At 59.8% G+C, this 14,611-nt stretch overlaps 5 protein-coding genes across 6 annotated transcripts in view; 2 read left to right on the forward strand and 3 right to left on the reverse strand.

The window, feature by feature from the left end:
- The window catches only part of CUNH16orf86 (chromosome unknown C16orf86 homolog), a 1,812-nt gene extending 1,180 nt beyond the window's left edge, over nt 1-632 (reverse strand). Inside the window, 2 exon segments of the mRNA XM_007457270.1 lie at nt 89-318; nt 528-632. Coding sequence (XP_007457332.1) covers nt 89-318; nt 528-632 — 335 coding nt within the window.
- Nucleotides 633-1,108: 476 nt separating this feature from the next.
- Nucleotides 1,109-4,374, forward strand: ENKD1 (enkurin domain containing 1). Its single transcript, XM_007457271.1, has 7 exons — nt 1,109-1,244; nt 1,341-1,535; nt 2,108-2,280; nt 3,287-3,412; nt 3,512-3,675; nt 3,776-3,912; nt 4,003-4,374. The coding sequence occupies exons 1-7, from the start codon at nt 1,109-1,111 to the stop codon at nt 4,161-4,163; spliced, it is 1,092 nt and encodes a 363-aa protein (XP_007457333.1). The 3' UTR covers nt 4,164-4,374.
- Nucleotides 4,375-4,562: 188 nt separating this feature from the next.
- On the reverse strand, nt 4,563-6,554 carry PARD6A (par-6 family cell polarity regulator alpha). 2 transcript variants are annotated; one of them, XM_007457272.1, is made up of 3 exons: nt 6,282-6,554; nt 5,686-5,908; nt 4,563-5,448 (listed from the first exon to the last, which is right to left on the reverse strand). In XM_007457272.1, the coding sequence occupies exons 1-3, from the start codon at nt 6,342-6,344 to the stop codon at nt 4,694-4,696; spliced, it is 1,041 nt and encodes a 346-aa protein (XP_007457334.1). In that variant the 5' UTR covers nt 6,345-6,554; the 3' UTR covers nt 4,563-4,693. The 2 variants fall into 2 exon arrangements, with proteins under 2 accessions (XP_007457334.1, XP_007457335.1); XM_007457273.1 differs by having other exon boundaries at nt 4,563-5,445; nt 6,282-6,425.
- Nucleotides 6,555-7,517: 963 nt separating this feature from the next.
- On the forward strand, nt 7,518-10,210 carry ACD (ACD shelterin complex subunit and telomerase recruitment factor). Its single transcript, XM_007457274.1, has 12 exons — nt 7,518-7,679; nt 7,762-7,895; nt 8,078-8,171; nt 8,257-8,333; nt 8,444-8,488; nt 8,604-8,638; nt 8,785-8,936; nt 9,015-9,111; nt 9,194-9,280; nt 9,469-9,842; nt 9,960-10,051; nt 10,132-10,210. The coding sequence occupies exons 1-12, from the start codon at nt 7,581-7,583 to the stop codon at nt 10,208-10,210; spliced, it is 1,365 nt and encodes a 454-aa protein (XP_007457336.1). The 5' UTR covers nt 7,518-7,580.
- A 127-nt stretch (nt 10,211-10,337) lies between these two features.
- CARMIL2 (capping protein regulator and myosin 1 linker 2) overlaps nt 10,338-14,611 on the reverse strand; it is a 12,845-nt gene continuing 8,571 nt past the window's right edge. Inside the window, exons 30-38 of the mRNA XM_007457275.1 lie at nt 14,241-14,476; nt 13,290-13,390; nt 12,844-13,207; nt 12,635-12,757; nt 11,702-11,738; nt 11,485-11,556; nt 11,152-11,373; nt 10,533-10,610; nt 10,338-10,450 (exon numbers count right to left, since the gene is read on the reverse strand). Of these exons, the coding sequence (XP_007457337.1) occupies nt 10,338-10,450; nt 10,533-10,610; nt 11,152-11,373; nt 11,485-11,556; nt 11,702-11,738; nt 12,635-12,757; nt 12,844-13,207; nt 13,290-13,390; nt 14,241-14,476 (1,346 nt within the window). The remainder of the gene's footprint in view (nt 10,451-10,532; nt 10,611-11,151; nt 11,374-11,484; nt 11,557-11,701; nt 11,739-12,634; nt 12,758-12,843; nt 13,208-13,289; nt 13,391-14,240; nt 14,477-14,611) is intronic.

The following is a 14,611-nucleotide window of genomic DNA, read 5'->3' on the forward strand; positions in this document are numbered from 1 at the left end:
AGGAATGCCCGATTTAGGAATCCTACGGAATCCACCCCCATTCCACCTCCCCAGCCCTTCAGCTTCTTCCCTCTGAAAGCCCCCTCACTTGACCAGCTTCCTCTTCAGACCACGACTGGTCCTCATAATGGAGGCCATAGGCCTGGGGCCTCTCTCCTCTAGTGCCTGCACCTCTGGCTTGTGCCTCTCTTCCTCCAGCTTGTGTCTTTCCTCCTGGATCTTTGGCTCTGAGACTGGCCCTGTTGGACACTTGTCTTCACCCTGGGTTTGGCAGGCTTCATGGGCTGGCACCAGGCACTGGTCTCCCATAACTAGACACTAGAGGTGACACATAGGTAACTGGTCACCATGGCCAGGCAAAGGATACAGGGATCAGCCATTAGATACCAAATATGGATGAAGGGCACCACCCCATGCCCCTCCCAGGCTGTGGAGCCTGTCCTGGCAGTTAGGGGGCCATTGCACAGAAGCTGGTCTCCTAAAGCTCTGTGGCCAAGTGTTTGAAGGCTAGACAGCCTAATGGTCACCTCAGAATTCTGCGCATGGCCACCAGGCACCTCCGTAAGCTGTGACTGCTCCAATGCTGTTCCCTCTTCGGCCCCTGGCCGCTTCTCAGCCCCTGCTGAGGCCATGGCTGCGGAGGATCAGCGCATCCTCGACGGTTGCTTGGGGGACGTGGGGAGTGGGAGGTGGAGGGCGGACCCTAGACTGGTAGACCTTGAGCTGACCCCGGAGAAGGGCCGGGTTGCGAAGGGCAACTGGCAACCGGTCTGGCCCCACCCTCAGTTGGAACTACAAGCCCCAGAAGGCTTTGCGCCAGGGGGCATTGGCCCCTGACCTCAGGGACGGAAACCATTGTTACCTGGCAACAGCAAAGAGGTCGGGTGGCGGCAGTGGGCGGTGAAACTGCTCGGGTGAGTACCCTTCCCGGGTGAGGGGCTGCCAACGGGGCAGGAAGTGGGCTGAGAGCGGAGGTGGCGAGCGCAGGCCAGGGTCGGGAGGCGGGGCGAGGGCCGGGAACGCAGGCAAGGCGGCACAGCTGGGGTCAGGGCCCGGGTCCGGGTCCAGGGAGGAGGTACTGGGCTGAGGAAGGGGTTCGGGGCCGGAGATGCGTAGCCCGGCAGGCCTCGGTGCATTGTTGCAGAAGGACGACGGCGGCATGTGCGAGGGTCCGTCCCGCATCTCGGGGCCCATCCCCCCAGACCCTACGCTCTGTCCTGACTACTACCGGCGGCCGGCCTCAGGTGAGTTGTGGGGTGCCTCACCCTGGCGAAGCCAGAGCAAGGGTCGGGCCCAGCTCCACCATTGAACTCCGCGCTCCGCCCCGTCTGGCCTCTCAGCCCAAGGGCGCCTTGAGGGAAGCGCGCTGAAGTTGGGCCTGCTGACTCCGGACCCCGACCTAGACGCCACCCCTCCCCGCGGCCCCCGCATCGGTGCCGTAGCCCGAGAAATCCTGGAGCGTGCCCGGCGCGGCGTGGGTGGCGTGCTGCTGCAGCTCGGGGGTATCTCCCTAGGCCCAGGGGCCTCTCCCAAGAGTAAGTTATGGACAGAAGGGACGAGGCGAGTCTGAAGGCAAAGCTGAGATCAAAAGCAGCTGCTTCTCCTTCCCTGAGGAAGGCTCAGGCTTTACCTCTCTGACTGTTAGTTTCCCCGACTAGACTATAAAAGTCCTCTCTTCTTCCTCGCAGGAGAGGACTAGATGGGGTATCCCCCAGAAAACCCATAGCTCAGCTTCATGAATTCATGCATCAATGAAAGGTTGTTTCTTGAGTGTCTCCTGTGTGCCAGGCCCTGTAGGTGCTAGGAAAACAAAGTTGGAGAAGAGCATCATCGAGTCAAGATGAGAGACAATAAACAAGTGAACTGGTGAATATGATATGCAAGATGATTAATGGTATACTTCGCAATAAAAAATGTAGAAAATCATCAGGAATAGAAGAAGATAATTACTGTGTGAGGAAGGGAACAAGGTGACGAGGTGGACTTAGATGGAGATGTCAGGGAGATCTTTCTGTGGGAGGCAGGCTGTGGGCCTGTGTGTTCACTGTTGTGAGTTGGATTGCATGGGCTGTATGTAGGGCAGAGCCTGGCAACATCTTTTCCCCAGGGAAGGACCCTAAAGACCATGAGAAGGAGAACCTGAGGCGGATCAGGGAGATCCAGAGGCGCTTCCGTGAGCAGGAGCACAGCCGGGAGCAGGACCAGTCCAGGCCCCTGAAGGCTCTCTGGCGCTCACCCAAGTATGACAAAGTGAAGTCCCATGTCAAGGCCCAGCTGCAGGTACCTGCCTCAGGCAGCCAGAAGTATCGCCCATCTTTTTGACAATTATACTCTGATCTGAGTTATGAGGAGGGTGGAAAACCGCAGGGAACTAAGGTAACAGGGGACTAAGAGATAGCTGGTTCTGCCGCAGAGTGGGGCTGGGGGGCTTTCTCAGAAGTGATGATGGCTGGGTGATTCTGAGGGGCAAGTAGGAATTAGGCCAGGGGAGGATGGAGGAGAACATTCTATAGAGATGGAACCTCACAGACAGAAGTCCTAAGACCAGAGGGGGTGTGGGCAGTGGGGATGCTGTATTCAATTCACTGTGAGGGAAGAAGAGCGTGAGGTTAGGCCGAGAAGTCACCTGTGCCCACATCATAAAGGGCCACATAATCCACTTCTTACCTTTATTTCTAAGGACAATGGGAAGGGCAGGGGCAGGGGTATGTATGGTGGTAGGATTCTATCTGGGTAGATAGTGGCACCACTTCTCTATCCACGGGTCTGAGACAGAGAGGCAGGATTGAGAGAAAAGACAATAAGGTCATATGTGGATGTGTTGAATCAGAAGCATTTATGGGACTCGCAGGGAGTGGGAATATGTCCAGCAAGCAGATGGAGAATCAGATGTGTATGTCAGGAGTGAGACCCAGGAGTTATTGAGGATCTGGCTGAGGATGATGAGACCAGGGAAGTGACCCTGGATTTGAGGGCTTGGAGACCAGCTGTTGGTGACCTTGGTGGGGACAGAGCCAGAAATCTTGGCTAGGAAGGAAAGAAAAAAGAAATGGTGGCTGAAGCCAGGACTGGGATAGAAGGAGGGGTATTTGTTTTTTTAAAGATGTGAGAAACACACGTTTAAATGCTGATGAGGAGAAGTGCTCCTTCATGACGAAGGAGGCCAATTCCAGAGGACTGGTGATAGAGAAAGATCCTGAAAGGCAGGAAGGGCAGAGGCTTGGTCTTATGGCTTGACACCCTGACCTCAGCCGGACTGATCCCTCTGCTATGCCTTGGCCTACAGGACCCCAGCCCTGCCTCTGGGACAGAGCCTGCCCACTTCCTGAGGGCACATTCCCGTTGTGGCCCTGGGTTCCCACCACCCCATGTCCCCAGTCCCCAGCTAACCCCACCAGGTCCCAATGCTAAGGTGAGAGGATGTGTGAGGGCTGGGAGGTAGGGCAGGGATCCTGGGGAGGTTCAGGGGCACAACACAGTGCTACTTCATCAAGCTTGCCGTGTCCTGCAGGGCCCAGGCCCAAGTGTGGACTTCATTACCCACAATGCTCGCACTGCCAAGAGGGCCCCCCGGCGTCATTCTCGCTCGCTGCAAGTCCTGGCACAGGTGCTGGAGCAGCAACGGCAGGCCCAGGAGCACTACAACGCCACACAGAAGGGTCACGTTCCCCATTAGTAGGTCCTACTGCCCAACACCCAGGGTAAGGGACGCTTATGGTGGGTGGGAGCCAACGTCTGCCCTGGGATCATCAATCCTGAGTCTGTTGCATCGCAGCTTGTTGGAGCGCAGGGATCTGTGGCGGCAGGAGGCTGAGGCCCGTCAGCACAGCCAGCCGGACCCGGCCATGCCCCCTGGCCACACTTGCATGCCTGAGAACCAGCGGCTGGAGACACTGAGCAATCTGCTCCAGAGTGAGTATGTGGCCAAAGGAAGCTGGATGGGGAACCCACTGGGGACCATGCACCCCTGCCCAGCACTTACTGTTCCTGGGGCCCCTGTAGGCCAGAGCCAGCTGCTGCGTGAGCTGGTGCTGTTGCCTGCTGGGGCGGATTCACTGAGAGCCCAGAGCCATCGTGCTGATCTGGACCGGAAGCTGATGCAGGTAGAGGAGGCCATCAAGATCTTTTCCCGCCCCAAGGTCTTTGTGAAGATGGATGCCTGAGCCCTTTTATGGGGATAGAGTCAGGGGTCTCACTGAGGATCGCTACATGGTTATAAAGGGCAGGACTGGGCCCCGTCATAGAGTGGAGTTCGAAGACAGGAGCAGTGGGTGGGCAGTATCCCCAGAGCACTCTTCCCAGTCACTGGTGGCTGTGGAAGGGCCATCCCAGCCTCTTAAACCCCTTTGTCAAAATTAAACCTTTTGTACACAGTGGGGTTTGTTTCCATAAGAGCTGAGCTTACCCTAGAAATGCCAAGCCTGGTGTCCTTCCTGCTGCTTGACTACAGGAAGGTTTCTCTGCTGCCCTTATCACTCCTCCACTCCTGCCTCATGTCCAGGCCAGAAGGCAAGATTGTGGGATCAAGGAGGAGGCTAGGGCTGGGAAACAGAAGGACCATAACTGCATTTGTAGAAAACCTTTAATGTTCCCCAGACTGAGAGGGCCCCATGAGCAAGCTAAAAAAACCCACTGGGGAAGTCCCTGCCATGTCCCAGCAGCCGGGAAGGGCAAGGGGCTGCATCTTTGCCTGTCAGAGGCTGAAGCCACTACCATCTCCTTGAATGCTACTCCCCCAGCCAGAGCTGGCCTGCTCCTGATCATCCACGGAGGGCAGAGAGCTGCGGGCATCAGGAAGTAGGCGGCTTGGGCGCAGGTCCCAGCATGGAGGCCCCTGAGACAGCCCATTGGAACAGGGAGGCTCGCGGTTCTCAATGATCAGATCACTGCTGTCATCGTCGCTATCAGGCTCAGCAGGCCCAGGCCCAGCAGAAGGAGGTCCTGTCAGACGCCCAGATGCCCCACGCACCACATTATTGCGCTGATTGGCTGGCTTGACAGTGACAATGAGGTTGTGGCTGTTCGCGACCATCATGTCTGTCACTTGGTCCAAGGTCTTCCCAGCTACCTCAATGCCATTGACCTCGAGGATCTCATCACTGACTGCCAGCAGCCCTGTACTCTCAGCCAGGCCCCCTCGTACCAGGCGGGAGATGAAGATGCCTGGAACCCGTTCCAGGCCCTGGGGAGCTACGCGCACACTTGTGCCATCTCGGATGTAGAAACCCAGGGGGCGGTCGGAACCATGCTTATGCAGCCGCACCCGTCGGTGAGTCTCAGGCAGTAGGTCCACATCTATGACTGAAGAAACCTGGCGGAAATCTTGTGGCAGGCTGATTAGCAGCGGTGGCCGCGTGCACAGGGATGCCACTGGCCGAAGTAGGAGCCCTTTCTTGCGCTGCTGCAGAGAGTTGGAGGCAAAGGCCAGGCCACTGGAATCAGCTTCTGCTGCAGGAGAGGGGGACGCTGAGATCAGAGACCCTGCTTTCCCATTTGGGCCCTTTTCCATCAGGCCAAGGCCTGAGGAAGGGGGCACTGTAGCTACTTCCTGCCACTTGGAGGTCAGGCCAAGGGCAGGGACTGCAGAGGGTGAAGCCTGGGCACACTGGGCATGGACTAACCCTTCTAGACTTGCCCTGTCACCCTACCCCACAGAGGCTGCCCACTGTACCCCATCCTCCTCACCCCGCTTCTGCACTAGCAGGCGCAGCGGCGGGGGCCCACTGGCCAGGGCCCGGTGCAGGCTGTCGTCGTTGGTGAGGGGCAGTAGGTTGCCGTGAGCATCCGTATAGCCAAGCAGCACGTCCAGGCCCGGGATCTGGTGTACCGCACGCAGCAACCGAGAGAACTCTTGGAAGCCGCTCACCGAAGCGCGGGGCAGCGCGAAGCGTCGGAACTCGGCATCAAACTGGAGGCCGGGGTGGGGGGGCGGGGAGGGGTTAGGATGGAGTCCGTGCCCTTTCTCACCACGGGTCCGAAGGTGGCAGGGGTGAGAAAGACGGGGGGGCTTCACAACAGCTGCAGCCTTGCACCCAGTACAAGGGACGCTGTCCAAGGTCTTCTCCCCGCCCTCAGGTACCCAGGCCACAGAGGGACTCTTGAGGCCGGCAGTAGAAGGAAGGAGGATGGATGGGGGAAAGCGAGAAGAAAAGCCGGAGAATGGGACGTGGAGGATGGAGGAGAGAAAAAGGTGGTGGGGACCAAGGAGTCAGGAAGGGGAGAATGAGGGAATTGGAAGCGCCTAGGGCCGAGGCCGGAGCCGGGGCTGGAGGGGCCCTTACTTTGCTCTTCACCTCGACGATGCTGTCGGGACTGCGTGCCGGAGTCCTCTGCGGCCTGGCCATGGCGGGGCCAGGCGGGCCGGGGATGATGCTCCAGGCGGACCGCAGAGGTGCAGGTGCACAGCCCGGCCGGCCCGCGCCGCCCCGCCCCTGGCGGTAGCACTCGCCCCGCCCTCCTGTCCGGACCGTGACGTCAAGAGGGCAGCGACGGGGAGTTGAACGCGGAGTCCACGTTTCCTAGGAAACGGAGATAAGGGTGGGAGAATCTTTGCGTCCTTTACGTCATTACGCTACGGTCCCCGCGTCCCGGGAATCTGGGGGAGGGGCTTGGCCAATCCAAAGGGAGAGGGAAGTATTTGTTGAATGCTGTGTGCTTTTTTTTGTAATTTATCATGTTAATCTTTTTTTAAATTAATTATTTTTTGGCTGTGTTGGGTCTTTGTTGCAGGGCGCGGGTTTTCTCTAGTTGCCGCAAGCGGGGGCTACTCTTTCGTCGCAGTGGGCAGGCTTCCGATTGCGGTGGCTTCTCTTGTGGAGCACGGGCTCCAGTGGTTGTGGCACGCGGGCTCAGTAGTTGTGGCTCACGGGCTCTAGAGCGCAGGCTCAGTAGTTGTGGCGCACGGGCTTAGTTGCTCAGAGGCATGTAGGACCCTGGACCAGGGTTCGAACCCGTGTCCCCTGCATTTGCAGGCTCTAGAGCGCAGGCTCAGGTTGTGGCGCACGGGCTTAGTTGCTCAGAGGCATGTAGGACCCTGGACCAGGGTTCGAACCCGTGTCCCCTGCATTTGCAGGCGGATTCTTAACCACTGCGGCACCAGTGGTTTTATTTCCACTGGCCTAACAATACCGCACATTTTGTAGATGAGGAAACTGAGTCGCAACAAATAATTGCTGAACCCCTTGGGGTCACAGGCGTTGAAGTGGCTTTGAGCCACCCACTCGGACCACCCTTGGCTGCAGCCTCAGGCCCCAGATCCCTCCCACTCCATCGGAGCCAGCCCTTGGCCCCTTCCTGCCCAGTGCCACAGGAGTCTTGAAGAACGGCGCAAACGCCCGGCCGCTGCTTGGAGAGATGCTCGGGTAAGAGTAAGCAGGACAGCATACAGTTGAACCAACACGGGTCTGCCGACAAGTTCCCGAATAGGACGCGCTCGTGCGCACGCGCGCCACGCTCATGGGCGGGACCTCGACCTCAGGTCCCGCCCAGCCGCCGTACGTTTCCTCTTCCGAGGAGAGGCGGGGCCGCAGCGCCCGCGGGAAACGCGGTCCAGGGTTGCTCGGCTGGTAACGGCGGCGGGAATGGCAGGCTTGGGGAGTCTGGTCCTGCGGCCTTGGATACGAGAGCTGGTTCTAGGGTCAGAGGCACTCTCAAGCCCGCGGGCGGGGCAGCTGCTCAAGGTGAGTCCCCACCCCCTTCTCAGGGCCCGGAGACCAGTGCTGGGCCCCTTGCGGTGGGTTTGACGCAGGTCGTCGCCGTCAGGTACTGCAGGAGGCCGAGGCCCCGGGCCCGTCCCGCGCTCCCGACACGTTTGAAGGGGCCACGCTACTTGTGTCCGACGGGACCCACAGTATTCGATGCTTGGTGACGCGGGAGGCTCTGAACGCCTCGGACTGGTGAGAGAGGCTCCGCGGAGCCGGGGAAGATTGGAATCCGGTGGGAGAGCACGAGCCTTGAGCCCGAAGTGGGCGGGTTTCAGGCGGGCGGGTCCCAGGCAGGCGGGCCTCAGGCGGGCGGGCCCCAGGCGGGCGGGGCAGTGTTCAGGCAAGCGCGTTAGTGAGGATCGCGCTCGCTGCAGGGAGGAGAAGGAGTTCGGCTTTCGAGGGGCAGAAGGCCGGCTGCTGCTACTGCAAAACTGCGGGGTCCGCGTCCAAGTCGCCGAGGGAGGCGCGGTGAGTGTGAGGCTGGCTTCGGTGGGTTACTGGGCCCGACTTCCTGACAACTCCTGAAACCCGGTCCCTGAACTCATCCCTCCAGCCCGCGGAGTTCTACCTCCAGGTGGACCGCTTCAGCCTGCTGCCCACGGAGCAACCCCGGGAACGGGTGACTGGTTGGTAAGTGATGCCTCCATCCTCCAGCTGTACTCCCCACCCAGGCCTGGCTGGCGTTGGCATAGGCCTTGCGTTCCTAGTTATACTGACTGCCTACTACTTCTCCTTCCCAGCAACCAGGACCCGGATGTGCGGAAAAAGCTCTATGACTGCTTGGAGTGAGTTTGGGGTTGGGCTCTTGGGTCAGGTGTGTTTCGGTCAGGGAATAGAAAATCTGTGTTATCAGATAGGCTTCAGGATTTTTTCTCAGGCTTGTTCCCTCTGTTTCTCTAGGGAGCACCTTTCAGAGTCCACCTCCCCCAGTGCAGGTACTTATAGGGGTTGGCCAGTTGCCCATACTTCCTGTAGAGTGATCTCTCCAGCCATCACCCCCCTGCTTCCTTAATAAGCTCTTCTCCCCACCCCCGTTCCTCTTCTTTGAGCTTCAGCCCGTCCCCCGGTCCTCCGTCCCTAGGCCTTTCACTGTCCCAACTACTGGATGAGGTAGAGGAGGACCAGGAGCATCGGGGGGCGCTAGTGAGCCTGGCTGAGAGCTGTCTGATGCTGGCAGGCCCTTGCACAGCAACCCCCCTTACCCGCTGGGCGGCCTCACGCTGCAGAGCCACGGTCAGTCTGGGGCTTCTCTTGGGAAATGTCGGAGTGGGGAGTTGGGCAAGGGCCAAACTGAATGTTCTCGTCCTACAGGGAGAAGCTGTGTACTCTGTCCCCAGCCTATGGCTGCGCATTTCTGAGAATGACCAGCAAATCCTGAGCTCTCTGGGCCCAGGTCAGAGGGCACAGGGTAAGGAGGACTGGAGAGGTCAAGAGGGGAGTGCCTGCATGCCCAGTGCCCTCCGTGCTGATAAGCCTCCCCTGACCGCCAGGCCCTGAGCTACCCCCACCACACCCGGCTCTACAGGACCTATCGCTGACTCTCATCTCCTCTCCTCCTTCCTCACCCAGTTCCTCAGGTAAGCTGGTGCTCAGGCCCCATGTTCTTGGTGCTATCAGTTAGATGCTTGGGCTACACAGGATGCTGTGAAAGGGTGCACAGCTGGGTGGGGGGGTGAACACAGTTCCTGCAGGCCTATGTTCACAGGTCATTCAGCTAGTCTGAGCTGAGAGATCTGTGCCCATGGTGAGTCCCCTTTCTCCTCAGGAACCCCTGCCCTACCCAGCCACATGCTGTCAGAGGAAAGTGGTGCCAGTATCAGCCTTCTGCCTGCCTTGCCCTTGGCTGCTCCAGACCCAGCGCAGAAGGGCAGCTCCCAGCCCCTGTCAGCCATCTGCTCAGCCCATGGCCCCCTGCCCCCCAGTTCCCCACACCCCAGCCATGTACCCAACTCCCCACCCCTGAGCTGCACCCCAAGTCTGTCACCCCTTGGCCATGTCCCCAGTCTACACCAAGCCCCTGTAACCATGGCCCAGAGACCTAGTCTGGAGTTCAAGGAGCTAGGGTTACCCCCTAAGACTTGGCAGCACTCTCCAAGGACAAGAACCACCAAGGAAGCCCTGGAGTCCAGCTCTGTCTGGGTGAGCATAGCACCCCTTACAACTGGAGGGTAGAATGGGGCTGGGCTGGGGGTAGCCTTGGATGAGGTTAGGGGCCGTTTTGGCCCCTCTCCAGACACAATACCCCCCCCCCGTCAGGACCCCACAAAGAGGCATCGTGACGGTTCTGCCTTCCAATATGAGTACGAGCCACCCTGCCCCTCCCTGTGTGCCCAGATCCAAGCTGTCAGGTGAGTGCCTGGGGGTGCCCCCACTCTCTTGGTTACCCGTCCCAGTCTCCATTGGCCTACAACCATGGTTCTCTTCCCAGGCTCCCTCCCCAGCTTGTGGCCTGGGCCTTGCACTTTCTGATGGAGCCACAGCCAGAGGCTGAACTAACCCAGGTGTGAGGGGTCATGTGAGCACGTGGGAGGATACGAGCACAGGTCCGTGCCTGGGGGTGGATAAACAGGGCTTCACACTAGCTTCCTTTAAGTTTTTTAATAAAATAATCTCATGCGGCAGGAAAGGAGAAGGTCAGGGGTTGGGGCCGCCGCCTCTTTGGTCTGTGGCTGGGGATGGTGGGCTCCGCTCAGGGCCTGAGGGCTCTGTAGACTGTGGGGGTAGAGGCTCGGCTCCAAGGCCAGATCCTGCACAGGGAGAGAGGAAGGGTTAGGACTGGACTGAGCAGTCCTGCCGTCCACCCAGCTGGCTCCATCCAGCCCCCTTTACCTATGCTTGGAGATGGAGGTGCCTCAAGCTTTGGCCTGCGCTTGAGGACAGGGGAGCGCTGCAGCCTCCGGGGCCGTTCTGAGGGATACAGAGAGACTTGGGGAGGGTTGCTAAGGGCTTGCTGCCTGTCCTCGACCCCCACGCACACTTGCTTTCAGAACCTCCCCCTTCCCCAGCATCCTCCCACCCCTGGCAGAGGTTGCTTTTGTGGAGGTAGATCCAGGGCTAGCAGGAAGGGCTTCTCAGACCCTTGCTCCTGGCCTCTGGCTCCCTGATTTCTCAACCCCTCACGCCACTGGTGGCCCCCTCCGAGCCTCGAAGGGAGCCCCCCCTCCCCCATCTCCTCCTGCACTCAAGCACACATGGAGGTGTCTCCCCTCACCAACAGGGGCCTGGAGCTGGTCCTCATGCACAGACACTGCTCGTCGACCCGCCAAGAGAGGCCTCGGCCTCAGCTGGCCATCTGGGGGAGGCCAGGGTATCAGGGTATGGTCCCAACAGCTGCCCCCGCTCCAGCCCTTGCCTCCCACCTTCAGGGTCCCCAGAGGAGCTGAGTTCCCAGCAGGGACTCCTCCAGGCCCTGGCCCAGTATTGGGTGGGGTCTAGGGTACCTGCTTACCTTCATTCCTGGAGCCTAAGCAAGAATCCTCTGGGAGGCCCAGGCTGTCTGGGGAGGGGCTGGCTCTTCGGGGGCTTGGGCTGGGACAAGGGGAGGGGGGGCCCGGACCATCCTGTTGACCCCAGCCACGGCCCCTGAGCTCTGCATTCAGCTGCTGCCCTAGTGTCTTCCAGGTGGCACACTCGGGCCCCTGGCTCCCTGGACCAGGTCTGCATGAAGGGTCTGCAGGGAGAATGGTGTCAGCCAAGACCCGGGCCAGGCGTCGGAAGTGAACCTGACGAATGGTTTGAGATCCCCTCCAGCCTGTCCCTGCATGACCCCCAACATACTCACCAGCAGACACAGAGTGGGTGCGGGACTTGATCGAGATGGGAGGAGCCTCTGTGGAACTGTCCATAATGTCACCTGCAAAGGCAGGGCTGGGGACTTAGGCTTAGTGAGGGGAGGAAAAACATGGCTATTCCCACTCTTCTGCCAGGGAGAGCAAACCCCTTGGGGACTATCTCCTCCTCCCCAAAAATGTACTGCCCTAGCCCAGGGTCCCACTTACCATCCGAGCCAGCCTTCTTGATCTCTCCATCTTTGCTCTGTAGGAAATAAATAGGGAAGTTAAGCTTGATCCTGTCCCACCTTCGTGCTAGCCGTGTCCTTTTATTCATTCTTGTTATAACCGCCACTAAATGCCCACCGTGGGCTGGGCAAGAACATGGCAAACCCAGTCCTGGTCCTCTTGGAGCTCAGTCTGTGATGGTGGACAGTTAACACACAGAAGCATATGCAAGCACAGACACAGAAAGTAATTAATTCTGTGATTCACTTTCTGTACCTTAATGTTTTTAAATTCAAGCTGAGTTTCACTTCATTTGTGTTTCTTATTTTCCTGAAGTTATTAAAGGGATAGTCCATAGGGTGGTGGTTCCTATTAGGAACTGTGATCAGAGAGTGGCATTAGCAGGGGGGCCATGGAAGAGAGTCAAGGAAGGCCCACAGGGAAATACAGGGATGGATGAAGAGGGACCTGGTGTAGCCCATGGGTGGGGATGAGAGGCTGGAAGTGGGGCAGGGAGGAGTTCCAGACAGAGGAACCTGTGTAGAGGCTCTGAGATGAACCGGGGTTGAGAGCAGTGAGGTGAAAGCAGTGACCAGGGCTGAGACCCCACTGGGCCTTGAGGCAGGATCAGGAGTCAGGGCAATGTCTTGAGAGGAAGCCCCTGGAGGATTTGCTGTTTCAAATGCAGATGGCAAAGCCAGATGTCTGTTAGATCATCTGTTAGACCATCCACTTCAAGGAGGAGGTATCAGTGGCCTGGGTCACGGTAGAAGCGAAGAGAGAAGAAAGGTTGACTCTGATGACTTTTGTGGGGAGGGGAAAGGATCGACAGACCTGTCATGAGTCTCCTCCTGGTCACATAAATCACCCACATAAAACGAGCTACGTGTCACCTGCCTCCTCACTTCCCACGTGTGTCCCTTCCCAGCTCACTTGCTTCCTCTTGCCTTCGGCACTCCCGCTGCCTCTGCTCACGCCGATCCTCTGCAGCATCACTTGTACTCGCTGTTCAAAGGTTGGGGCCAGCTCTGTGTCTCCCCGCTCCAGGGGCTGCTGCTGGGGACAGAGATACCTGAGTGGGGAGAGAGCCCACTGCCCTCACTGTTCCTGCAGAGCCTTCACTCCCTGTCACCAGGCCTCACCTTGTCAGGTCTGGCACCCAATGTTGTCTCCTCCTCCTCAGCAGGTAGCAGTATCATGGAGTAGGCCTTGCTTTCCCGAGTGTATCGAGGCCGACTCCTGCGGGTAGGGTCGGGGCTGCTGGTGCCCCCCTCAGCCCCACCAGCCTCCTCACCACGGCCAGGACGGGCTGGTGGCCGAAGCAAGTCCCCAAGTGTGGTTTTTCGAGAGCGGGGAGCTGCCCCAGGGCTGGTCTCTAGATCAGGCCGTGACGCACGTGTTGAACGAGGCTTCTTGAAAGCAAAGAGAGTGCCCAGCTTCTTTCGAAGTGTACGGGGGACAGGGGTGGGACCCCCCTCGGCTGCCGGGTCCTCCTCGGGGGCCCAGCTGTGGGGACAGCCAGCAGTAAGTGGGAAGGCCCATGGAGCATTCCACCCTCTCCCACCCCTTGCAATTGCCCCTTACTCACAGGCGATCCTGATGGATCAGCCTTTTGGAGAAGAATTCCTCCACGCCCTCGTCCACACGGGCACTGAGCCCATTCCCTTCCTGTGGCAGGGCCGGGGGCACCTGAGGAACACCACAGGGTTAGGGCTCCGGGCTGATTGCAACTGTGACTTCTCTCCACCTTCCTTGTCCAACGGCAGGCTCTGGGCAAGTCCAGGACTTGGGAGCTGCAGTGACCCTATAGGGCTGCTGACACAAGCTCTCCCACTGTGCAGCTGGTGGGCAGGGATGCTGGTTTCACATACCCCCCTCGCCTGTAGTTGGCCCTGGACATATCCAGTTCACACCCATGCTTGTCCCACAGAGTATCCTAAACACCCTGAACCACCTGGTCACCAGCAGGCTAGAGCCCACGCACCCGCTGGGTCACACGTTCCCACTTGCCACCCTCTCTGCTCCAAACAGTTCCCTGCAGTACCCTCCACCCCACCCCACCCAGCCTGCTGCCGGCTCAGCGGCGCCTGCTGCTGCGTCAGACCCTCTGGGGGGCCTCAAGCCAGCTCCTCCCCGCCTCTGGCCCCGTGCCCACTGCCCGAGCCAGTACCCAGCCCACACACACACCCGCACCAGACGTGCAGTAAACGCAGGATTGTCCCCACAGCCAGGGGCCCAGCATCTTTCATTAACCCCGGGGGAGGAAGGATAAGACAGACGCCCCCTCTCGCACATCTACCCATGCAGCGGCCAACCTGAGGCGGAGTCCTACACCCAAGCACTCCCCCAACGAAATCCACACACTCGTGACCCTGCATGAGCATGGGGTGGAGGGTTGGCCAGGAAGAAGCCAGAACTCGGCAGTATGACCAGGTGGTCTTGGGCACCCACCTCCCTGCCGGCCATCACCCGTAAGGCGAGAACGGGCCACTCGCGACCCCCAATTCCACGAGCTCTGGAGTGGGGGTAGGGCGCTCACCTGGGGGCCCCCCGGCGGCGGGCGGTGGTGGTGCTGGCGCCGTGGCCGCGGCCGGGCCCGGGTCGGATGGCGCAGGGGCTGCCCGGCGGGTGGCAGGTCCATGCGAGGCAGTGGGCCGGCCGGGGGCCCAGGGGCGGCGGGGCTCGGAGAGCCACGAGCAGATGGCCCCGCCTGCGGCTCTGCATCTTCCCCCGGAGCTGCCAGCTCGGGCTCCGGCTCTGGTTCCTCAGCAGCACCTGAGGGGAGAGCACCAGAAGAGCACCGAGCGCCAAGCCCAGGGAGGTGGCAGCGGCGGCGCTAGGGCGGCGGGGGACCCGCCCAGGGCGCGGGGAGGGGCCCAGCTACGCTGCCCGCCCCCCACCCGCCCCTCC

The sequence above is a fragment of the Lipotes vexillifer genome, unplaced genomic scaffold, assembly GCF_000442215.2.
Source record: "Lipotes vexillifer unplaced genomic scaffold, Lipotes_vexillifer_v1.1 scaffold504, whole genome shotgun sequence".
In the NCBI taxonomy this organism is placed as follows: Eukaryota; Metazoa; Chordata; class Mammalia; order Artiodactyla; family Lipotidae; genus Lipotes; species Lipotes vexillifer.

Bases quoted from the DNA above. Each gene is read 5' to 3' on its own strand.
- ENKD1 (XM_007457271.1), top strand. From the start codon at position 1,109: ATGCGTAGCCCGGCAGGCCTCGGTGCATTGTTGCAGAAGGACGACGGC. The intron at 3,413-3,511 runs GTGAGAGGATGT...CGTGTCCTGCAG, and splicing joins CACCAGGTCCCAATGCTAAG to GGCCCAGGCCCAAGTGTGGA. The intron at 3,913-4,002 runs GTGAGTATGTGG...GGGCCCCTGTAG, and splicing joins ACTGAGCAATCTGCTCCAGA to GCCAGAGCCAGCTGCTGCGT.
- PARD6A (XM_007457272.1), bottom strand. From the start codon at position 6,344: ATGGCCAGGCCGCAGAGGACTCCGGCACGCAGTCCCGACAGCATCGTC. The intron at 5,909-6,281 runs GTAAGGGCCCCT...CCCGGCCTCCAG, and splicing joins TCGTCGAGGTGAAGAGCAAA to TTTGATGCCGAGTTCCGACG. The intron at 5,449-5,685 runs GTGAGGAGGATG...CCTCTCCTGCAG, and splicing joins CCTGCTAGTGCAGAAGCGGG to CAGAAGCTGATTCCAGTGGC.
- ACD (XM_007457274.1), top strand. From the start codon at position 7,581: ATGGCAGGCTTGGGGAGTCTGGTCCTGCGGCCTTGGATACGAGAGCTG. The intron at 9,281-9,468 runs GTAAGCTGGTGC...CTTTCTCCTCAG, and splicing joins TTCCTCACCCAGTTCCTCAG to GAACCCCTGCCCTACCCAGC. The intron at 9,843-9,959 runs GTGAGCATAGCA...CCCCCCCGTCAG, and splicing joins TGGAGTCCAGCTCTGTCTGG to GACCCCACAAAGAGGCATCG.